The 23,972-nt window shown below is 48.1% G+C and overlaps 1 protein-coding gene and 1 pseudogene across 2 annotated transcripts; both read left to right on the plus strand.

The window, feature by feature from the left end:
- The first annotated feature begins 4,649 nt into the window (after positions 1–4,649).
- HBEGF (heparin binding EGF like growth factor) lies at positions 4,650–16,467 on the plus strand. 2 transcript variants are annotated; one of them, XM_006923022.3, is made up of 6 exons: positions 4,652–5,007; positions 5,200–5,373; positions 8,212–8,389; positions 13,621–13,776; positions 14,586–14,674; positions 15,037–16,467. In XM_006923022.3, the coding sequence occupies exons 1-5, from the start codon at positions 4,962–4,964 to the stop codon at positions 14,656–14,658; spliced, it is 627 nt and encodes a 208-aa protein (XP_006923084.1). In that variant the 5' UTR covers positions 4,652–4,961; the 3' UTR covers positions 14,659–14,674; positions 15,037–16,467. The 2 variants fall into 2 exon arrangements, with proteins under 2 accessions (XP_006923083.1, XP_006923084.1); XM_006923021.3 differs by lacking the exon at positions 14,586–14,674 and having other exon boundaries at positions 4,650–5,007.
- A 1,374-nt stretch (positions 16,468–17,841) lies between these two features.
- On the plus strand, positions 17,842–17,960 carry LOC112472042 (annotated as a pseudogene).
- Positions 17,961–23,972: the final 6,012 nt, after the last annotated feature.

Genomic DNA, 23,972 nt, shown 5'->3' on the forward strand with positions numbered 1-23,972 from the left:
GGGCTCATGGCCACTGGTGATACAAGTACCTTCAAGAGAGGCTCCCTCCTTTACCTCTCTCCCCACTTCTTCCCAGCCAGCAGAGTTCTGGGTCTGCCTGGATTCATGTCTCCTGGTCAGAGTGGAAAGGGAAGGCAGCTGAATCCTCTTCCTAGGGAGCACATGCTTCTCTCTGAGATCTGAGCCAAGGTTGTTCTCTTGGGTGAAGGTTTCCAAAACTCCAAGTGGCCTTGCAAATTCACCATTTCGTTGATAAGCATGACTATCTCCCAGCAGAGAGGGACCACTTCAACTCTAGGGATGGCTGGTCCAGGATAAAGCAGCACCTTATTTAAGTTCCCACTAGAAAGAAAGAAGGAAAGAAGGAAGGAAGAAAGGAAGGAAGGAAGGAAGGAAGGAAGGAAGGAAGGAAGGAAGGAAGGAAGGAAGGAAGAAAGAAAAAGAAAGAAAGAGAAAGAGGCATTTGTTATTAATTGCAGCTTTCACTGAGTAAGCTCCTACTGTGGGCCAGGCATCATATTCTGCTTTATACACATAATCTGATTTAATCATCACAAGAGCCCTATAATAATAGCTATTATTATTATCTTCACTTTCCAGATGAGCAAACTGTAGGTTAGAGAAGTTGAGTGACATGCCCAAAGTTAGAAAGCTAAAAAAATAGCAGAACCAAAATTTGAACCCATGGCTATCTAGCTTCCAAGAGTTACTAGCTGCCCGGCTGCCCTTACCTAATCCTCTTTCCAACCTGTGAAGCCGAGATTCTTATCATCATCCCCCAGGACAGAGGGAGCACAACCTCAGTAAAGCTGATGATGTTATCGTTCCTAAAAGCAGAGAGAGGGCAGCCATTGCCTCATCCATTTGTTCAGGGTAGTGTTGAATTGAAGAGCACAAGCCCAGGAAAGAAATGAATTCAAATTGAGGCTGAGGTTCTTACTAGTTGAGTGACCTTGGGCTGATATTCACCTCTTCAAGCTTTAACCTTTTAAAATGGGGAGGACGATCTAGCTGCAAGGCAGTGGGAGGATCATGCAAGATAATGAAGTGCTGAGCATGTGGGAAGTATCATTACTTAAACCTCTTCTGCCTCTGCCTCAGAGGTTGAGATTTTGTTCAGATGCTTGATACGTTATCCTGGTTAAGACCAGTGCTTCTGAATCTGGCTGATGTCAGAATTACCTGCCAAAAGTATAAATGTTTGGTCCCTACCCCAAGAGATTTTGAACTAGGACTGGCCTGGGGCTTAGACATTTTTATCTTTAATAAATTCCCAGGTAATTCTGATGCACTCCATGTTTGGGGGATCCAATCTACGAGTGTAGACATCTCAGCCACAATGGGGAAGGGACTCAGATTGGTTTCTAAGTCCTCTTCCCCTCTTTCTTGTCACTACCAGCATCCCTTTTCCCCACCTCCTCTCCACTGGCTTACGAGTGCTCTCCCCAAATCATAGTCTGTATGGCCTAGCAATGAGTCAGTGGCACTCAGAGTATTATGGACCTGCTTTTCCAGAGGCTTGGGAACCCAGCACAGGGCTGGGAAGCAGGCTGCCAGGGTTTATGCCCCCTTCTGACTCATTGGTGGCCCAGGGTCAGTAAGCCTCCAAGCTTTAGTTTGCTCATGGTTAATAGATAGGGAAAGCGGAGTGGCCCATTTGGACTCTGCTTCCTTAGAAATGCGTCCCTGGCACTTGAGAGCCAGAGAGCAGGTGGAGGAGGCCGTAAAAGAATTCTGCATAATGACTTTCTCATCGACATCTCATTTGATGCTCACAACGATAGGGAATAAAATCCAGCATCTAGCTTGGCCTGTAACATCCTCCATTATCTGTCCCTCGGCTTTGCTCCAGTGTTATCTCATAACCTTTCTTCCTTTTCTGGCCTCCTTGCTATTCCTTGAATGCTCCATACTTGTTCCCACCTCAGAGTTTTTGCACTATTTGCATGGTTTGGACCGCTTTTGCCATGGATGATCACAAGCCTGTTTCCTTCTTCTTATTCAGGCCTCAGCTTACATGTCACCTGCTCATAGAGGCCTTTACTAACCAATCAATGAATCTAAATTGTCATCCCAAGCACTGGAACACATCATTTTATAGTACATCATTGTATTTTAACTTTCATCTTGGCACTTGTCATCATAGCATTTATTTTTCTTTGCTTTGTCTTACCTGTCTTCTTCTACTACAGAATGTAAGCTCATGAAATCACATCTTTGGCTATCTTGTTTGTTGCGGTGTCCCTAGTGCCTGAAAAGCATTCAGTGAATTTTTGTGGAATCAATGAGTAAATGAGGTTGTCCCAGCATTAACTACAATTTATTTTTCTTTTCTTTTCTCTCTTTCTTTCTCCCTTCTTCCTTCCTTCCTTCCTTCCTTCCTTCCTTCCTTCCTTACTTCCTCCCTTCCTTCCTTCCTTCTTTCCTTCCTTCCTTCCTTCCTTCCTTCCTTCCTTCCTTCCTTCCTTTCTTCTTTCTCTCTCTCTCTCTCTTTCTCTCTCTCTCTCTCTCTCTCTCTTTCTTTGCTTTTTGGTCAGAGGACACTCAGTGTTCTGAGAGGGGAAGTGACTGTCTCAAATGCATTCCAGGCCTTTTGTCTTCTTTATCCAGGCCCTTCCCATATACTTTGGCTGACACACAAACCTAGCTGGGGTGAGGCTTCCAGGTGTGATGAAAACTTGGACTTGCCCCATGAATGAGATTAAGGCTGATGTGGGGGTGAGAAGGCGGAAAGACAGAGCGTGAGAAGGGAGAGGCAGGTTGGGACAGGAGAGCAGGGTGTGAACCTGGCCTCCAGTTGGGGAAAGAAGGGTGACTTGGCTGTGTGTCAGGAAGTGTTTCCCTCTAACCTCCCCTGGGGAGAGCCCTGACCCCAAGGTGGCTTTGTTTTGGGGAAGCAGGTGGTAGGGCACCTGCTGAGGGAGAACGAAGGCGTGGCCTGCATGAGGACCATCCCCTGAGGTCCAAGGCCCAATGAGGAATAATTCTACAGTGGCACTTGGCCAAATAGGTGACAGGTAAGCTCCCACCTGAAACCAGCCCAACCACAGCCTAGAGGACTTTGCTAATCAATGAATCTAAATTGTCATCCCAAGCACTGTGACACATCATTTTATAGTGAATCACTGTATTTTAACTTTCATCTTGGCACTTGTATCATGGACCTGCCTCAAATCTGTGGGGAAGAGAGAAAAGAGGTCTCTAAGAGAATGGAGTGGTCAAGGTGGAATGCTTAGTGATGATGTTGATGATGATGATAATGATGATGATAATGTCACATTTTATTGAGTTTATAATATGCCTGGCACTGTACGAACTGCTTTATGTACTAACTGTCTCATTTAGTCTTCAAAAACCTCTCTACAAAATAGACATTAATGTTATTGTTGTTATTCCTATTTGAGAGATGCGGAAACTGAGGCTCAGTGACATTAAATATCTTGTTCAAGGTCACACCATAAGTAGCAAAGGCAGGATTCCAACTTAGGTCTATAGTGATTCCAGTGCACCATGGAAACCTAGGTCTGGTGAGGGCTGCTGGGAGCAGGCTAAGAAGGCAGAGCCTGACTGACTCCTGCAAAAGTGGGGATGGGGAAGGACAGTGGGATAGACTGTGTATAAATAGCAGGACTGTTTTTATCCCTACACATGGGCTGAATCAGACAAGCAGCTCTATCTGGCACAATTTAAGGGCTCTGAATGCCAACCCAGCCCCGTGTCACACAAATCCCTCTCCAGCACATCCCTGGGAGATGAAATACTTATTTGAGAGTCATTTCCTTAGGTCAGAACATTTGACTCCAGAAGACCCCTGTAAAAATACATAGGTTGGATGAGAAACGCATCAATCCTTGGCACCTGTTAACATAGCAACCTAGGCTAGCCAGCTATGCCCTGTGGGAGGGGGGCTCAGTTTTCACGTTGGGGAAGAACTTGGTGTTGTTCAAAGGCAAGGAAAAGCGTGAGGCTTGTTTCACATCCTGCGTCTCTCTGATTCTAGAAGCCTGGGAATTATAATCCTAGTTCAAAAATCCTGGATACTGTATTCTCTGGGGGAAAGATGAGGGAAGTCACTCCTGGCTGGAAGAATCTTAATTTTGATTTTGCTGAATTGATATCAAGGGCCTGCAACTGCAACTCTGGTTACCCTGGGCTCATGAGACCTGCTGGCATTCATGTGTCTAATTTTTAAATGATAAATTTATTATTATTTACTACCTGTGGTAGGCAAAGAAGCGAGCTTCTGAAACGCAGAAGGTGACATGGTGGAGACCCCTGGTTTGGTGCAGGGATGGCCCTCGAGAAGGAATGAGGGAAGGGAAGGAACGAGGGGTATCCAAAGGCAGAGCTCAGCTCAGCAGTTTACAAGGCTGCAGCGCGACAAGGGTTTGGGGAAAGGTAGGAACTGGTCCCCGCCACCTGCCGGTCACCAGCCCTACCCACAGTCAGGCCGCGGCTGCCCTGGCCTGGTCTCAAAAAATGTGAGCACCGCCCCTACACCCGCCCCCTTCTCCGCCGCGCCCGCGGGGTCGGGGGCTGCGCTGCAGGCGCCGGGAGCCGGGCGAGCGTCCCAGCGCGGGAGGGGGAGGGGGCGGTGCGGCGCGGCGCGGGGCGGAGCTTCGTCGGCGCCTCCCCGAGCCTTATCCCCGGCCGCGCGCCGGGAGCGCTCAGTCGACCGAGGGAGCCGCACGCTGCAAGCGGCTGGTCAACCTGACCGCAGCTCAGAGGCTGGGGCGGACGGACAGACGCACGCACGCACGCACGGACGGCGTGAGCAGACAGACACCCAGCGGCTGTGAGCTCCGCGCAGGTCCCAGCCTTTCTTGCACCCAGAGGCCGGCAGCAGAACCGTGCCCGGCGGAATCTCCTGCGCTCCGCCCGCCCCGGCTCTCGTGCCAGCGCCCCGGGGCCGCCGCCTCCAAAGTGATCGCTGCCTCGTCGTCTCCGCCGGGTCCGGGACCATGAAGCTGCTGCCGTCGATGGTGCTGAAGCTCTTTATGGCTGCAGGTAAGAGGGCTGTCGACGCCCCCGGAGGTCAGGGGAGGGGGGGATGGGGACGCTTGCTGGGGGCACGGGGGAAGGTCGCTGCAGCGCCCCCGGCGCGGGCCACTTGGTGGGGCCAGTGCTCCCTGGCAGGCGGGGGCCGGCATCGATGCGTGACGACCCGGGGTCTGATGCGGCCTCGCCCCTTACCCGCAGTGCTCTCGGCGTTGGTGACCGGAGAGAGCCTGGAGCGGCTTCGGAGAGGGCTGGCGGCTGGAACCAGCAACCTGGGCTCTCCTACTGAATCTACGGACCAGCTGATGCTCCCGGCAGGCGGCCGGGGCCGGGAAGTCCTGGACTTGGAAGAGGCCAACCTGGACCTTTTCAGAGGTAGGTGTGGGGGCTGCCCATCCTCAGACCCTGGTGGATAGGTGAAGAATAGGCAGATCTGGGATTCATGCTGTTTGGGCACAACTGTGGGTGGGTGGTATTCATGGAGGACTTCAAGGAAAAGCTGCTTGGCCTGACAAGCGTACTGAGGGATCCTGGAATGTGGGTCCCGCTGTCTTTCTTGCTCTGGGATCTCATATGTCAAGTTGCTGCCCTTTCCTGTACTTTGGAGCAAATTGAGACAGGCAAGGTGTCTGGCCTGGGGTCCGTACATTCTTCTGTCTAAGCTGATTGGTGGGAAGAAGAAATGCTTGGGATGCTTTCTCGAGAGTTTCTGTGTAAAAATGGGCACGAGTCCTAATTCTCACATCAAAAGGCTATTATATATAAGATAATAGATGTGGAGATGCTAGGCACATAGTAGGTGTGCAGTGTTAGTCTCCTCTATCCACCTGTATCCAGGTTGGAGCAAAAGAGGGAAATGAGGAGCTCTTGGTCTCCCCAGGTGAGGCCAGCGCCTCCTGGGGATACTATGAATGACAAACACTGGATCCCTAGGGAGCAGTTTTGAAATGATGGGTGTCTACAAATCCTACCCAAAGCCTGGAGACTTCCTGACTACCTTCAGTGCCTGAGAGAAACTCCAAGGGAGGAAGGGCAGGATGAGATCCTCCAGCAGACAGATGTGGCTACGGCTGAGTATAGGCACAGACAGGGCAGAGTTCAGAGCCTCTGGCATTGATTGCCTGCTTCTTGCCCCCAGCCACCTGTGGCAATTCTTGAGGGTGGAGCAGAAACTGAGTCCTGGAGGCCCTGATGACTATATTTGGTTGGAAAGATACCCACCTGTTCTAGCACCGCCCAGTCTGCAGCCATCCATCTCCCTTACCCAGAGATTCCCTTAGGTCCTGTCTCTGCTTTGTATAAATCAACGGTCTGCTACAAAGCTGAGCCTGGGCTCCCACCCTTCATCCTTTCACTGTGGCCCTCTGGGGTCACCCCTGGATTCTCCTGGCCCTTTCTTTCTAGGTTGGGCAGAGCTGGGCTGTGACTCACCCTCCACCCACACGGCTGCTCCTCATACCTCTGCAGACCTGACTCATTGCTCCCTCTTCTTGGCAGGAGCCTAGTTGTCACTCTGTCACTCTCTCCCTCTCCTTTCTGATTGGCTTGGGCTACCTGCCTCAGTTTCACCACAGCTCTGGTTACTGGGTTCTTCTGAGCATCTACCTCACCTTCTGAGGTCTGAAGTGGCCTGGGTCTGCACTGGAGGAAATGGGACTGTGAGACTACTGACACCTATCTCTCAACTTCTCTTGGCTTTGCTGGGCAAAGACTGTTTTTCAGGTCTGGGTATCCTATCACTTGAAATAAAGGTTAGCATTTATTAGGTGCATACTGTGTTCTAGGCACTCAATGTGTTATTGTGGGTTAATTAATCAGTATAGCAACCCTCTGAGATGGGAACTCTTGCTGTCCGCTTTTTACTGAGAACTCCAAGATTTAGAGAGATTAAGTGACTTGCCTAAGATCATATGGCTGAAATTGGAGCACAGGTCTGCTCACTTCAGAGCCCATTCATTGTCTCATTCTGGTTCAACATCCCAGGTGCTCTAGACTTCTCTGGAAGAAGGGACAGGGTATGTGAGGCAGCTTGGTGTATTGGGAAAGAGCACTGGATATGGAGTCCAGAGACTATATGTCTGATCTCAACCTTGTATGACCTTGGGCAAGTCACCACCTTTTGGGACCTCAAGTTTTTCATCTGAAAGTGGAAAGCCATGATATTCTTTGCAGTTATTTCCTGCTTGAGGGTCTTAGGTCTCTAGTCTAATGTATCATGCTCACCCTTCTGCCAGACATGTGGCTACAGCCATAGACAGTGGGTACCTTTTTTCTGCTGGGAGCCAAGAAGAAGGAGACTGGTGTGAGACTCCTGGGCTGATGAGTGTAGCCCATGGTCCGTCCCAGCTGGAAGTCTATGTGAGGTTGTTTTTCCCCTTTGAAGTGTGGAAAGAATGGGGGAGTTATAGTTGTTCCAGTTCCTTCTGAATAGTGCCTTACTTTTCATCTTTCTACCCCTTATACACACTATACTCCCCATCCTAGAGAGCTATACATACTACAGTCGGGGATAAACGTAAATGGACCTTAGAGAGAAGTGGTGAGCTGCAAAGGGCACAAAGTAGGGTAAATATTTTGCTTGAAGTCAAAAAAGCAAGGCCCTAACCAGGGGCAGCTTGCTTGCTGTCCCCGAGCCTGGCTCTGCCCTGGGCTCATGGTATCCTGGTGCTAATGGGTACCCCAGAGGAGGCCGTCTGGACATGGGCACTGCACTTATTTTAGGAGCCTCCTCCTCCCAAAACACCCCTTAAAGTACCTTCTCCAGAGCAATTTTTATCTCTGACACTGTCTTCCTGCAAGTGGGTCACCGAGTGCAGCATCAGGAAATGAGGCTGATTTAAGGCCAAAATAGAACCAAGTGGGCGTGGGGGAATAGGAGACGGGGGGATTGACAGCGGGGTGGGCGTGAGGCTGGTAGAATTGCTCAATCAGCAGTAGTTACTCAACAGAAGCTAGTGTTCTTGGAATGAGGTGCTTAAACTGAGTTTGTGAAATGCCTTCCTTGGGACCCCCACTAGTCCCGACTTCCTTCACCACTTTCTAGTGGTTCTGCCCAGTCTTCCTTCAGCCTTTGGGAGGCACTGAGCCAAAGGGCCTTCCCAGGCCTCTGGCTTCAGGTGGGATCAAAGAATACATCCTCCTTCTAGACGCTGTGCTATTCTGATTCTCTCCCCTGAGAGTCAAAGACTTAACAGAGTGCTTTTTCTCCTATAGCTGCTTTCTCCGCTAAACCACAAGCTCTGGCCACACCCAGCAAGGAGGAACGTGGGAAAAGAAAGAAGAAAGGCAAGGGGTTAGGGAAGAAGAGAGACCCGTGTCTTCGGAAATACAAGGACTTCTGCATTCACGGAGAATGCAAATATGTGAAGGAGATCCGGGCTCCATCTTGTATGTAAGTGTCCCTGCCCTTCAGCGGACTCTCAGTACACTCTGTCAGCCACGTGGCTTCCTTGTTGTCACTGTTCCTTGAATTCATAATTCCACCCAGTTTCTTCTCGGCCTCTAGGCGGAAGTTGGGAGGAGGGGAAATATTTTTAGTCAGAGGAAGGGGCTCCCCCCCGCATAGGATGCAATTTCCTGTGGCGTGGGTCTGTGATATTCTTCATCCTTGGGGATATTTCCTGCTTGCTCAGAAAGCATGTGGCTAGGAGAGCTGACACCTGAAGGCAGGTCCTTCATTCCTGCCTCTTGCCTACTCCAGATGAGAGAAGCCAGTAGGAAATGTGGCAGAGTGGGCTTCCTGGGTGGAGTGGGACTCCTGTGGCCTTCTTTCCCAAGCCCTGCAGGCAGGTATGAGGTGCATTTGGACATATGCTGTGCAGGTGTGTGTGTACCCGGACATGTGTGCACATGAGTGAGCAAATGTAGGTTGAGTCTATGGCATGGCAGGACTGCACAGTGATCATCGTGGGAGTGGGGAGAAGCCCCTCCTCCCTTCTTCCCCACTCCTCTCACATGGGCCAGGAGGTGGGGGACATGGTGGGTATTGGCCTTTGGCCATGGGGTGGGAGTATACTTCCTTTGTGCAAGATTTAAAGGAAGTGGAACCCAACCCAGGAGGCATCAGCCATCAGCCAGGCAGCACCACCCTTCCCTGGGCAGGGGTGTGGGTGGAGGGGCTGTGCGTTCCCCAACTGATCTGCTAGGCCAAGCCCAGCAAACGGCTGTCTTGGCAACCCCTCAGGGATGACGGCACTGCCATGCTTCTGGCAGGCATAATGTCGCCAGTGTGCCCAAGGCCAACAGCCGCGTCAGGCTGTAAACATCCATTCTCTTCTGCTGGGCACGAGGCCGTAAGGGGAGGCAGGCTCTGTGACCTGGGAGACTCTGGACAGGGCCAAGAAACTGTTGGGTGCACACTACCTCCCAACCTGTCAAGGAGGCTGGCTGCTTGGCATCTTCTCCTGTGATTGGTGCAGATCCCTTGGCTCTTTAAAGCTTCCTTGTCCCATCTGATCTCATGTAGTAGAGCTACCCGGTACTTGGCAATTGGCAGACAGACCCATTACTCCCTACCATGTCCATGGTCACTTGTGTGTCCTCTCCTATACCATCCTTGTCAGGAGCTCGGTATTACAGGTTTTTTTGTTTTTTTGTTTTTTTTTAAGAATGACATAGATAGTCCTCATATTACCCTTTCCAAAGTCTTAGGATAGGACAGGAAGTGTTTGTCTTAAATTTATAGAATGGCATCATTAGCACAGGGTGGAGGCAGTGACTCTGAGGGTAGTCAAGATGGGCCGAGGCCAGGCATCTGTCCAGGCCAAACTGGTTTGGGGTGTTGGTGGATGAGAATTGAGAATCCTTGTGAGACCATTCTCCTGGAGAGCTGGGCTCAACCAACCACCCCCAGAGAACCCAGGAGAGGTAGCCCTAGGGATGCTGACAATGACCATTATGACTCTCCTCTCCTTTGCCCTGGGGCTTCACAGTTTACATTTAATATGAGTTGAGCCCAACAAGTATGTGTTGAACTTACTTGGTGCCAGCTATTCTAGGGGACGGGGAGATGTAGTCCAGTCCTGGGATTCTCGAAAGCCCTCTGTTGGGTAGGTAGGGCTTGCTATCTCTCTTTGAAAGATGAGGAAATTAGAGCCAGGAAGTAGGAAGTGATTTGCCTGAGATCAACAGCTAAATAAGTGGATGGAAACAGGACAGGGACTCAGGTGCCTGACTTCTAGTCCAACATGCTTTTCATGTCCCCGGGCTGCCCTGGATGTTGGCTTGCATCCTTCTCCCCTGTCTGTCCTCACAGAGATTGAGCAGGATTTTATACTAGGCAGCTGTTAGCCTAGAGGTCTCTTAAGGCTTTTACTAGCCCAAGAGCATGGCAATCTGATTTGCAGACTTTGTGTCTGCTTCCTAGGCAGATTTTCAAGGGGCTGGATTCTGTGTCTGGTGTGGCTGCCTCCTGCCTCTAGCCCTTGGTACTCAGGGCAGAAGGCAACAAGAAGACACAGAGCTCCTGGTTTGGAGGAAATGTGACATCTGGGCACTGACATCTGGGGTCCTTTGTGGCTTCTCCTTGCCTCTAGATCCAGGAACTGCCACAGGGTGTGTCCAGGCTGCTGTGGTGAGCTTGAGGCTAGCTGGCTTCCTAAACCAGCCCTCCACAGCCACCATCCACAGGAAAACCCTTTCGTGTCACCAGCTAAAAGTTGCCCTCAAAGAGCAAGTTCCTGGGGCTCCTGACTGGCTGCTGACCTAGAAAACTCTGGCTGCAGAGTTTCCTGTGGCTTCAGGAAACCTGGGGGGCAGTTGAGCTGAGGAGGACTCAGAGCTGACAGAGGAACAGGCCTGGGAGCCGCACCTGTCTCACTGCCAGATGCTGAGAGGGGATGGCGAGTGCCTTGTCTTTGGCTCAGTCTGACTTTGGTGCCCCACTCTTCAGGTATGGGCAGTAGTCTCTGGAATATGATTATTACAATAACTTACACATATGTGGGATTGGCCTCTTATTAAGTGCTTCTATCTATATTATTTGATCTTCACAATACTCTAGTGAGATAGACATTTATTATTCCTGTGTTTTACATGAGAAAAACCAAAGCCTGGAAAGGTAAAAGTACCTTGCTCAATATCACCTGTTAGGAATAGCAGAACCAGCCTGGAATTCATGCATTCTGAGTCCCCTGCACCAAATGGTGCCCCCTCCACCTTCTGGGCTAGGAGCAGAGAAATTTGGAAGATGTCTCTAGACCATAGGGGGTTCTTGCTTCTGTTGTAATACAAGTTCTGAAATGGGTCACAGACAAGGAGAGGAGGGACATGTTCCAATCTGATGGGTCATTGGCTCTGGGGAAGACACACGATCTTGCCCCCATCCTGGGATGTTTGGAATGTACTCATCCCCTCCTTCCCTGGGGAAGCCAGGAGTTGGCTGCAGAGGGAGAGGGAGGTGGGTAATATTAGGATGTTTACATTATTATCCTTTTGACTCAGGGTAGGGGTGGAGAGATTATGTAACTGAATTGCAGGACTCTGAGGCCAACCTTTATTTCTATCTTCTGAGTAACTACCTGTGGGCTTTGAATGATGGTCTGGAAGTAAAAAACAGGCTCAACTTCAACTTCCCTCCTCCCAAGAGAACATAGTCTCAAGTCATCCAGACTGCTGGGTTGAATCCTGGCTCTCTCGCTCACGAGCTGTGTAACCTTGGGCAAATTATCTAAGAAGTTAAGCCTCAGTCGCTTCATCTTTAAAATGGGGATAGTAACTCCTACTTCATAGAGGTGTTTTTAAGATTAAAGGAAATGATCCTTGTAAAGCAGTTAGCACAGCATACTCATAGTAAACCTTTAATGCTAGCTATTTATTATTTATTATTCAAGTATTATAATAATAATAATAATTAACAATAATACAGTCAGAGAGCAGGGTCAGGCAACCAAGGAGCCCATCAACCCATAAGATATGTGTTTCCTTGGGGTAACCTACGCTGTTCAGAATGAAAAGAGTCATGAACTTGGAATCCGCCAAGACTGGTTTCTAGTCTTGGCTCTGCTGCTTCCTCATTGTATAACTTTTGGCAAATCACTTAATCTTTCTGACCCTTAATCTTAGTCTTTCAATTTGTAAAACTCACCTGTCCCTGCCTACCAGGGTGTTATGAGTCTCGGTTGAGTTCTCAGATAAGGATATTGTCTTATAAACTATAGACTGCTGTGCACAAGCGATTCTGCAGGTGCACTCCGGAGACCTTCTTCCGTGTCCTGGCAGGATGGGGGTCGTGGTTTTGCCCACCTGGGCCAATGGGACAGATGCATGGAGAGGCCAGGCGAGGAACTGTGTCCTCTGCTGTGTGTATAGTATGCTTGACCTACATTTATCCTGCAAAGAGGTCATTCCCCAAAGCACCCAAGAAGAGCTGGGACAGAGAGAGGTGCTAGACAGGAAGGCAGGGGCAGCCTGGCCCCTCTGCTGCTGCCAGGTCTGGACACATCCGCTTCCTGGGTGCCTCTCAGCGGGAAGCTTCCTTGCTCTGAGGCACCAGGTACATGACCTGCTTCCCAGAAGGAGGCTGAGCTCAGAATAGAGGGTCCCCAGGTTCTCAGTGCTTCCTTCAGCAGCTAGTGGCCTAAAGTCCCCAGGCAGACAGTGCACTGGTTGGGCTGTGGGCAGTTATATGTGTGAATGGGCAGCACACTGAGCTCAGAGTCAGATAATCCAGTCCACACCTCTGCCCTGCTGTGTGCCCAGGAGAAACAGCTGTCTTTGCTGCATGCCCATGGGGCTCCTACCTCCATCAAAGGGTCGGTCTCCCAGTGCTCAGAGAAAGGAAGCGACAGAAATGTGCTTGATCAACTGTAAGCACTTCTGAGTCTTCCTCAGAGCTTCCAAGAAATGCTTTGTGTTAAAAGAGGCAGTTGCCATATGATTTATTTCTTGAGTGAGGAGAGCCAAAGAGTTGTTTCTGACATTCTTCCATGCTTTGGCAGGACAGCTGGGCAAGATGTTATCTTGGTTTGTTTGCTTTGTCCTGTGATGAAAGAGGCCCGATAGCCTGGTGTTCAGAGGCCAAAGGCCGAAGTTGAGCTCTCAAGTTGGGCCCTATACCCAGGGGGTGCTGGGAGTTAAATGAAGGGAACTTGAGAAAAGTGACTCCTGGCAAAGGCACAGGACCTATTAATAGGCTGGGCAGTGGCAGAGAGGGACTGGACACAGGAAGCATCATTGGGGAAGGCCGGGTTTATTTCTGGGTCCGAGTGTTGAGGGGCCTCACTAGAGAAAGCGATACTGAATACCCTCAGCTCAACCCACCAGCTCTGTGACTAAGTCCTCTTTACACACATGCAATAAATAATCCACACATGGAACATATCTAGCTGAGACCTTGAAGTTCTTTCTCCCTTTTTGCCTGCCTGGAGCAGGAATCTCAGGCCAGAGAACTAAAAGGAGTAGAGAAGGGGGAATGAGAGGTGAGGGAAGAAAGCCGTGGAGTCCTCAGTGAGGCCCTTAAAGAGTCCCCTGCTGGAGAAGGATAGGGGAAGGGCTGGGGTCATGGTCAGGGCCGGGTAGGCTGAGAGCGTGAGGAGTGGGGTTCGGCTCACGTAGGTGGGCCATTGACGAGAGTAAGAGGCCCAACCACAAACCTCATCTCCTCTTTGTTCTCTCTTGAACCAGCTGCCACCCGGGTTACCACGGAGAGAGGTGCCATGGGCTGAGCCTACCAGTAGAAAATCGCTTATCTACTTATGACCACACAACCATCCTGGCTGTGGTGGCCGTGGTGCTGTCGTCTGTCTGTCTGCTCGTCATCGTGGGGCTTCTCATGTTTAGGTGAGTGTCGGGGGCCCCTGCAGGCTGTTTCTGCAAATCACTTCCATTACTCCTCCTCTTCCTCCTGGGGCTTCTGCCTGGTGACCACATGAGCCCTCCAGCCTCCCTAAATTTGGGGCTAGGAGTCTGATTGACATTCCTGAGGATATGTTCTCCAAGAACATGGCTTCTTTGGCATGACGTGAGTCCATTGTCCAGAGCCCAGGGCGAAACTTGCCAGGCCACAGCAGGTCCTGCTATTCCCAGCGGTCCCAGTAACCCACCTGTGGAGCACCTCTTCCCACTGTTCTTTCTCCTGGCTCTGTTCTTTGATGGCATTAGCGTGTGGTTTGATAGTCAAGGCATGGTTGTGCTGTTGGTGCATCCTTCCAATTCTGAGGCATCCGGACCTCAGGCTATGCTTCCAGTCCAGGTTATGTTCTAGATTGGTGGAGACCTTCCAAGCACTCTGTGCTCATTTTCAAGCAGCACAACTCATTTACTTTGAGACCTGGACCAGGTTACCTGTCTTTCTGAGGGTTGTAATCTTTCCGTAATTGTAAGTAATCTTCATCCACCTACCTATAAGGATGTTGTGAGGATCATATAAATGAGTTGAAAGTTCTTAGCAAATTGTAACCTGCTGTTAAAGACAAGCATCTCTTGGGGCAATTGGATCTTTGACCGGAGTCTGTTAGACTGCCATTCCTCTGGGCTTTTCCAAGTAGTGGAGGGAAGCAGCATGGCAGTGTCCTTTAGAAGGACACTCTATGGGACCTGCACCCTGTTGTAGCAGGCAGAGCTTGCTCACAAAACTTAACCTTCCTCAGGTACCATAGGAGAGGAGGTTATGATGTGGAAAATGAAGAGAAAGTGAAGTTGGGCATGACTACTTCCCACTGAGAGACCCGTGCTCAAGGTAATGGTCCATCATTTGCCCCATGGCACCATCACCACCGTTCCCGGATCTGTTTCAAGGCATGCTGAACTCTTCTACCGCTTAGGGTTTGGGTTGACCTGGGGGCCAAGCTGCTGTGGAGTCAGGGTCCCATTGCAGAGTTGTTTTCCAAAAGGCTGTCAGTGCTTCATCTCCACTTAGAGTGAAAGTTGTTAGAGAGATACCCAAGAGAGATGCCTGAGAAGACAGCTTCTCCTGTCCTCATCCCCTCTCCTTCCACCACCTCCCAGATGATCTTTTTACTTCTTAAGACTGGATGTGGGAGACTATTAAGACCTCTGAAGTCTGGATGCAGCTTTAAAAGTTTTCCTTTTGTATTTTAGGAATAAGCTGGGGACCGCTACCTCTGAGAAGACGCAAGCTGATCACAGACTCTACAGAGGGGAAGGACTTCACAACTAGCCATGAAGACTCCTTTGTTCTCAGTTGCCATCTAGATTGGGTCTCCCATAATTGCTTTACCAGAGCCTTCAAGTGCCAAACAGAATATGTCCAATGGGATCTGGGTCAGAAGGAAGCAAAAGTGAGGGACTTTCATGCACTTCTGACTCTCCTCCACCAAACCCTGCTTGACCCCATAAAGTTTGTTTAAACACTTATCTTCTGGATTAAGATGCCAGTTAAATTCCATATGCTCCAGGATCTTTGACTGAAAAAAAGGAGAAGGAGAGGAAGAAGAAAAGATTTGTGGACTGGAAGAAGGTAATGAAGATTGAGAAGCCATGTACTCAAGTAGTCACCAAGGGATCTGCCATTTGGACCCTCCAGCGCTGGATTTGATGAGCTAACTGTGAAATACCACAAGCCTGAGAACTCTGAATTTTGGGACTTCTACCCAAATGGAAAAATAACAACTATTTTTTTTGTTGTTGTTTGTAAAATGCCTCTTAAATTATATATTTATTTTATTCTATGTATGTTAATTTATTTAGTTTTTAACAATCTAACAATAATATTTCAAGTGCCTAGACTGTTACTTTGGCAATTTCCTGGCCTTCCGCCCTGCATTCTCCCACCGCCTGGCTCAGCATTACCCTCCTCTGCCGCAGATCTGAGACGGCTCTGCGACCTATCTGTGGTAATCTATCACATGTCCACATTTCTGAAGATGTTCCATGATCAGAGTGCCACGGGGAGCGGCCTGTACGGTCAGGATATAGGAGTTAACTTTGTCAGATCCACTCTATGAGTTGGACTGCAGTCTTGCCTAGGCGATTTTGTCTACCATTTTGTGTTTTAAAAGCCCAAGGTGCTGATGTCAACGTGTAACAGATAACGCTGTTTCCCCGTGTCCTCTCCCTGCCAGATCTCAGAAGAGTTTGGGCTTCCATGCTTGCAGCTTTCCTGGCCCCTCACCCCCTGTAGCCCCAGGCCCACCAAGTGGGATCTCACTCTCCCTTGTGTCAAGACATTTCTCTTACTCCTGCCATTCTTCTGGTGCTACTCCATGCAGGGGTCAGTGCAGCAGAGGATAATCGAGAGAAGGTATTAGCGAAGAAAAAGGTTGAGGAGGAACAGGAAACGTTGGAGCTGACTGTTCTTGGTAATTGATAACCTATCAATTGCTGTAGAGAGGTCGGAGGTGAGGAGGACTTTTGGGTAAACCCACCCACCTCACCAAAACTATGAATGTATGCTGTCATAGTCCCTTCTGGAAGTTTCTGGTGCCATTTCTGAACTGTTACAATCTGTATTTCCAAACCTGGTTCATATTTATACTTTGCAATTCAAATAAAGATAAACCTTACTCTACAGCCTTCTGTCTGCTTGTTTTAACAGGGAACTGATTTGACATAGATACTTTCTGAGCCCTGACTCATAATTAGGCCCTATACCAGACTTCTTTATATGCACTATCTCATATCCCCAACAACACTTTGATGAAGGTACTATTGCCCCATTTTTCTGAAAGAGGAAACCGAGGCTCACAGAGGTTCTGTAACTTGCCTGAGGATATATAGTTGGTAAGTGGCAGATCTGGGACTAGTAGTCTGACTCCAGTTATTTGTCTTAATACTTAGATCACATTACCTCTGAGACAAGAGATAATAGACTTTTCACATAGGAAATTTGGCCAGCTGTAACCAGGAAGACATCTACCACTCAATTAAAAGACCCCGGACTCAGGGCCTGATCTTGTGTCGTATATGCAAACACGCATTGCTCCTGTTAGAAACAAGGCATCTTCGACTCCCTTCTCCTATTCCACAGTCGATCCATCAGCAAGTCTTATCAGCCCTACCTTTCGAATGTGTGCTGAATACAGCCATTTCTCATCGCTGCCACTGCCATCACCCCTGCCCAATGCACCATCATCTCTTATTTGGACTATTGCAATGGCTTCCTGTGTCCTTTCTTTCACCTCGCTCCCAGATAGTCCATTTTCAACACAATAGCCAGAGTGATCATTTAAAACAATCCAGATCTTGTCCGCCTCGCAGACCTTCCGTGACCACTCAATGATACAATAGCACATTCCTCCCCTACCCCACTCTTATTCTCCTTATATTGCTTTATTTTTCTTCATAGCCCTGATCACCACTAACATATTCTTATTTGTTTATTGTCTTTCTCTTCCTACTAGGATGCTAGCTCCATGAGGGTAGGTATGCATTGCTCCAATCACAGATTCTAAATGCAATTGAGTTGTAGGCCTTCAATATTTGTTCCATGAATGAACAAATATAAGAAACAACTAAAATTTAGTCCAAGGCCAGCAAATGAACAGGTATGTGAGCCAATGCCACCCTGGAAGTGTGTTTGGGTTTATGAAAGGCCTTTGTTGGGGAGAGTGGATGTGGATGATGTGATGAAAGTAAAATTTGGGGTAAGTAATGTGGCTATGGTGTCCTGGGTGGATCGGAGGCAGAGAGACCCATTGAGAGGCCATTGGACAAGTGCCACTGAACTGCTACCTCCTCAGCCTCTTCTCTTAGCTGTGACACCGAAGTTTCTCTAGGAGCCCACACAGAGATCTTATATGTATTTTGAATACCCTTTAAAAATTTTATGCAGCAGTAACTACGAAAGCTGAACATATACACACACTATAACCCAGCAATCCTACTCCTAGGGATACACACAAGAGAAATGAGTACATATGTTCACCAAAAGATATGTACAAGAGTGTCTATGGCCATGCCACCCTGAACAAGGTGGACCCCATCTGATCTTGGAAGCTAAGCAGGGTCAGGCTTGGTTAGTACTTTGATGGGAGACCACCTAGGAAGACCAGGTGCTGCAGGCGTAAAAAAATTAAAAAGTCAGGAATCATAAGCTGACAAGGTCCTTGTAATCTGTGAGGTCAACCAAGGGTTGCCTAGCCTAAAAAAATACAACACACACACACACACACATACACACAAGAGTGATCTTAGCATTATTTACAATAACTAAAAACAACTATCCAGATACCCACCAGTATTTGTCAAGGAAATGAATAAATGAATTGTGATATATCTATATAATGAAATACTAAATAGCAATTAGCAATGCACATTAATCTCACATAATGCTGAATGAAAGAAGCCAGACACAATAGGATACATTCTGTGTCATTCCACTTATTTAAAATTTGAAAACAGGCAAAACTAATCTAAGGGGAAAGAAATCAGGAAAGGGATTCCTATTGGGATGGGTAATACCCAGAGGGAGCAAATGGGGAGACTTCTGGTGTTCCATAATCTGAATGCTGGCTACCCAGATATAGTCACTTTGAGAAAATTCATTGAGTATGTTTTGAGCGTTTTTCTATCTGTTTTAAACTTCAATAAAAAGATTTTTAAAAACTTGGATAGGGGACTACTGCTATAAAGCACAGTAAAATACCAAGGTATTACTTTGGTAATCAGAGAAAATAGTACCGATGTCAGAAGCAACTGTGGAGCAGTGAGTTACTTTGAACTCTTCGTGGGGTCCCCTTTCCTGCTTCCAAGCTTTAAGCCTCAAGCCTTCACATAGGATTGGGCTTTTCTGAGCACACTTTGTTTCTCCAGCTAATGTTTCCTGTGGGTTCTGGGCTTCCTGCCTTTCAGCTACTCTCTCCTCCTGCCCCAGCTGCTGATGAGAGTTCTTCTTGGCATTGTTGGAACTCTCTTGGGTGTTTACTGGGCTGATTCAGTGGCCCTGAACCTGCAGCCACTTCTCAGGGTTGACCAACTCACTAAGTATGGCCCGCTGGGCTGTGCCCTCTGCAGGTATCATCTCAGCTTGTGGAGGGAGGTGCTCTAACTCTACCCACATTGTGGATGATAAAGGTGAGCAGTAAAGGATGTGAACTCGGGGAGCCTACCTCCCAAACCGTCGCTCTAACCACTAACTTCCATCCCCAAGTGAGTTCTCAGTGCCAGACTTGTTTTCTCCGCTTCCCATATGCAGAAATTATATAGCAAAGAAATCCCATGAAAGGGATCTTAGAGAGCAACCTCTTTGAGTTCAATAGTTTCTTCTCTTGCCCTCGGTTTACAGATTCACTGAAGAAGGCCCAAGATGCCTTATCAGGCTGCAAGGGCAGAAACAGGTGTGCAGGCTGACATAACTTGGGTCTGAGTCCAGGTTCCACTGTTTATTAGGGAGTGCCCACATGCATGGTACTTGAACTCGCTGAACTTGTCTTCCCATCTATAAAATACTGATATTAAAAATATCCATCTAGAAGAGTTGCAAAAGTGCAATGTATGAGCAGGGCCAGGCACATGCTAGATGCTCATTAAATGTTGGTTATCTTCAGTAGCCTGTCTAAGGAGCTGATTAGTGGCACATCCAGGATTAAAACCCAGCCCTCTGATTCTGCATCCATCCCTGTCCACAATTCTTTCCATAGAAACAAACAACGCTTTTCAATTACTGTCTTACATTTTAATGTCAACTTTGGTTTTAAAAGAGCCCTAGAGGGTTTTAATAAATATCTGTGGATTTAAGAAGCCATGGAACAGTAACTCTTCCAAATATATCACTTCAACTTGGGCTGGCCTGAAATTCTTCTTTGTCAACAATGCCTGAAATCCAAGCTTCCTGTTTGAGAATGCTAATTCTCCTGGGAATAACTAAGCGTTAAAAGGCTGGCATTCTTTGTTGATGTAATTCATTTTAGCTTCATTCAATCAGCAAATATTTGTGGAGGTCTCCCTGTCACCTTCCAAATGAGGTCCAGGCTCTGAAAGCGAGGGCATTTTGATGGAGTGTAGGTGGGAGAAGAAAAGAAGAAGTAATTTTGAACAAGGGCATTCATTTATTCATTCAAAAAATTGACTGGGCGCTTATAATGTGCCATGTACTATTCTCATTACCGGAGAATAGTAGACAAGACTGACACATGGACAACAAGATGTGTGTAAATAAATAGGATCATTTCGGAAATAAGTAAGACACACACAAAAGAGTGATGTGCTAAAGAGTCAATGGGGACAGAATTAATTTATATAGGCAGCTCTAGGAAGGTCACACTGAGGAAGTGACATTTGAACTGGAATAAGACAGGATCAGGCATGCGAAGGCCCCTAGACAAAAATATGCTTAATATGTATGAGCGACGAAAAGGGACCTGTGAGCTGCAGCACAGTCATTGGAAGTTGATGAGGGAAGTGAAACCAGATCATGTGAAATCTTGTAGGCTATGACAAACAGTTTGGAAGCCAGCAGAGTGTTTTGAGCAGGGTAGTGACATGACCTGATTTATCTCTTAAAAATATGACTCTGTTATGCAGAGAAAGAGTTCTAGAGGGTAAAAGTAGAAGAAGCAAGACCAGTTAGGAGTTCTTTGCAGTCATCCAGGCAAGACATGATGGTGGCTGTGATTGGGGTGGTAGCAGAGGAGGTGGTGAGGAATGGTCGGATTCAGGATATGTTTTAGAGAAATCACGTTTAAGACATGTTGATGGATCGAATGTAGATATTATAGGAAAGAGAGGAGTCAAGAACAATTTCTTAGATTTTAGCTTGAGAAACTGAGTAAATGATGGGACTGTTCATCAGGATAAAAAGGAATGGGGGGAGGAGTTCCCAAGGGCCATGGAAATCGAGAATTCTTTCATGGACATATTAAGTCCATATGGGGTGTAGGAAGGCACTGCAGAGAGGACAGTGGAAGGAACGGGGATTCAAGACAGAGAAAAAAAGAGGCAAAAGGGGTAAATAAAGGGTACTTGAAGACAGAAATAACTAAGAACAATTGACGTTTATATGGTGTTTCACAGCTGCAATGTGTACTTCTTTTATAGGATCTTACTTGATCTTCTTCACGGTGCCCCGGGGAGGTGGGTAATATTATCATCCCCAGTTTAATGGCTGAGGGCCCTGAAACTCAGATAAGTAATTTACTTTGCAGAAGGCTATAACTAATGCAAATTGGCCTGATGCTGACCTTTTCTAGGAGCGCTCAGGCTTCTCACTGACCATAAGCTCCTATCTTGGTCATCATTATCCAAAGAGAGAGGAGAAGAGAAGAATTTGTGTTTTTTTTCCTTGCCGTGGTGAGGTGCCCAAGCCAGGCCAAGCCTCTAGGGAACAGGGCACCAGGCATTGTCACTCCATGGAGACCAACCTCGGAAAAAGAAAAAAAAGCCTAACCTCATCCAAGAGCAGGAGGAGGAAGTTAGAATTTCCCCTTTCCGTGATTGATTTCCGGAGTATCAGGCCACCACCAAATGAATATAATTTGGAGGTTCTTGTGGTTTGGATTTTCTTTTTGAACTTTTAAAATTGCACATTTTTTCTTGATTGCCCTCTTGATTGATGGAGAAGAGAACAGGGACCTCTTAGCTCACTGCCACCCACACAGCTGTGAAGGAAGCCAGCTGCCCTCTTGCTCTTCAGAGAACATCCCTCCCTCCCTTCATCCCTTCTTCCCTCCCAGCCTCTTGGCCATTACTAACCAACAGGGCATCTAAGGAAAAGGGCTCCTTTCAGGGCTGGAGTTAGTGGATCACAGTCTGTGTGGGAGGCTTCTGCTAAGACATCTGATGTGGGTGTAGGAACCAGACAGACGGGAGGAATTAAGTCACCCTTTTCCCCAACCTTTATTTCTTTGCCTAACCTAGAAGTCATTGGGTTGGTTTCCCTATAATGAGGGACTAGATAGATGTTTATTTCTGCTGTCCCCCTGCTTTGGACAGCGAGCAGGCTCTCAAGGGGATTGTGAAAGAAGGAGAAGCTACCAGTTTGTACGTTCTTCATGCCACTAGTGTTTGGGTTATGGCTGGCTATGCAAACCATGTTGCACCCAAGGCTCTCTAGGAAAGCCTGACTTTTTTCTATTTCTTTGGTGGTACTGAGTGGGTTTGGCAGCCCTGTGAATGGTAAAGTGGGTCTGATCAGGTCCATCTGGGAATAGATGTTTTCTCCTGCCCAGTGGATGCAACTCCAGATGCTGAGACTCCAGGCCTGAGAAGTCTGACCCAAGTTCAACCCTGTAAAGACATCCTTTTCCAGGTGTTTGGACACCTAGAAGTAGTCTGTCAGCCACGTTCAGTCCTGGTTGGGTTAGTCACTTCTCCTCTGTGCTGCCACAGTACTGGGCTTTGGACAATGCAAGGAAAATTAGTCTTCTTCCCACAGCAGTTTTGGTACTCCTCTCCCATGACTTTCATCACACTGTGTGTCGTCATAGTTTGCTCATCTGTTTCTCTCACTGTGAACTCTTGGAGGTCATAGAGTGTGTTCTTTTGCAGCTCTGTATGCCTGTGCCCCATATAGTTCCTGGCACATCAAATGTTTGAAGCATACATGAATGAATGGACAATTGAATGAATGAATGAATGAATGAATCAATGCATAAATAAGCGAATGAGTGAAAATAGAAAGTTCTGGCTCTGGATCAGGCAACCGCGAATGAGGGAAAATAGAAAGTTCTGGCTCTGGATCAGGCAACCTGGGTTCGAATCTTAACCATGCTCTTTCTGGTTGTGTAATAATCATGGATAAATTATTAACCTCTCAGAGCCTCAGTTTTCTTATTAAGATTTTTGTGAGGTTAATAGTGCATGTAAAGCCATTATAACAGTGCCTGGCATGGAGTAAGGACTCAATACATGATAGTTATTAACAAGATCTGACTGCTAGCCCTCTGCTAGAGTTTACTGTCATGCGTCTTGTGGGCACCTCAATTCTTGGCACAGCCAGGTCCTTGACAGTCTCAGAGCTTGGCCTGCAGGACTGTCCCAATGGGTACAAGTTGGGGTCAGGCTGTGTAAATGGTTACGGCACCAGGCGTTGATGAGAAAGGGAAATTGTGACAGAGGCCTAGAGCTGGGCAAACAGGTCAGCCGCCACCCCCATTGTTTCAGGCCTTCTCTGCTGGCCGGCGTCCTCAGGAAAACAAGAACAGCGCTTCATTTAAGGTGTCCAGATGACAACCACATCAAATATGTGACCTTTTCCCAGGAAGCCTTGTTTCCATGGTGAGCAGGGCCTCACGTTCTTTCTCAAGTCACGCTCTGTGGCTCACAGCCCACTCTGGAATGTGATGGCAGTGGCCCCAGCAGTTGGATGCAGACATTTGCTTCTACAGACCCAGGGTCTGTCCCTTTAGTATCTTCTGGGTAGGGGAGGGTCTGAGATAGCCCCTGGGATATCTGATGCCCGCACCAGCCCTCCAACCTGGAAGGATTTGCATTGAGGCAGTAGTGACACTATTCCCCCACCCCCACCCCACTTAATGGCTCATGGCCAACTGGCTGCCAGGCTGGGTAGAAAGAAGGGGACTCTTTCTATGATTCCTCCATCTTAGGCAGAGGCCCTGACCTTCTCTACCTCATCTTGGCATCCTGGGCCGAGAGAGAGAGAGCCTGCCTCCCTCGTCTTGGCAGAGTCTGTGTTTGGGCCCTGCCTCTGCAGCTGCCAGAACAGGAGCTGAATGCCCAGTACGTCTGCCAAAGCTTGCTGACTTCTTTCTTCTTTCTCAGAGCTATGCAAAAGGAGGCTGCTGAAGAATGCCACGGCTAACCTCCCCAACACCCGCCTCCCTCCTCCCATGGCCTATGTTCCCCCAATCCCCGAGGCTGGAGTCACATCAGAAAAATGCAGGGGAAGAAAGAAATCCCCCAATGTGTCATGACATTACATTTCCGTCTAGTGCTCAGAAACAAGAAAAGTAGGAGAGGGAGGTGGAAGTTGTGTGGTCATAGCCAGAGCCCTGTGACTGCCTCACCTCAGTGACTCCCTGGGGCAGACACCTGCTCCCTTGCGGCTATTTCCTCATTAATAAGTGGGGCGAATCACCTTGACTCAGATCGCAGAGATACTCTGACAATTAACTGTTTGC

Source organism: Pteropus alecto, unplaced genomic scaffold, assembly GCF_000325575.1.
Source record: "Pteropus alecto unplaced genomic scaffold, ASM32557v1 scaffold78, whole genome shotgun sequence".
Lineage (NCBI taxonomy): Eukaryota > Metazoa > Chordata > Mammalia > Chiroptera > Pteropodidae > Pteropus > Pteropus alecto.

Excerpts from the sequence above, each read along its gene's own strand:
- HBEGF (XM_006923021.3), top strand. The coding sequence starts at position 4,962 with ATGAAGCTGCTGCCGTCGATGGTGCTGAAGCTCTTTATGGCTGCAG. Across the intron at positions 5,374-8,211 it reads CAACCTGGACCTTTTCAGAG|CTGCTTTCTCCGCTAAACCA; the intron begins GTAGGTGTGGGG and ends TTTCTCCTATAG. Across the intron at positions 8,390-13,620 it reads ATCCGGGCTCCATCTTGTAT|CTGCCACCCGGGTTACCACG; the intron begins GTAAGTGTCCCT and ends CTCTTGAACCAG.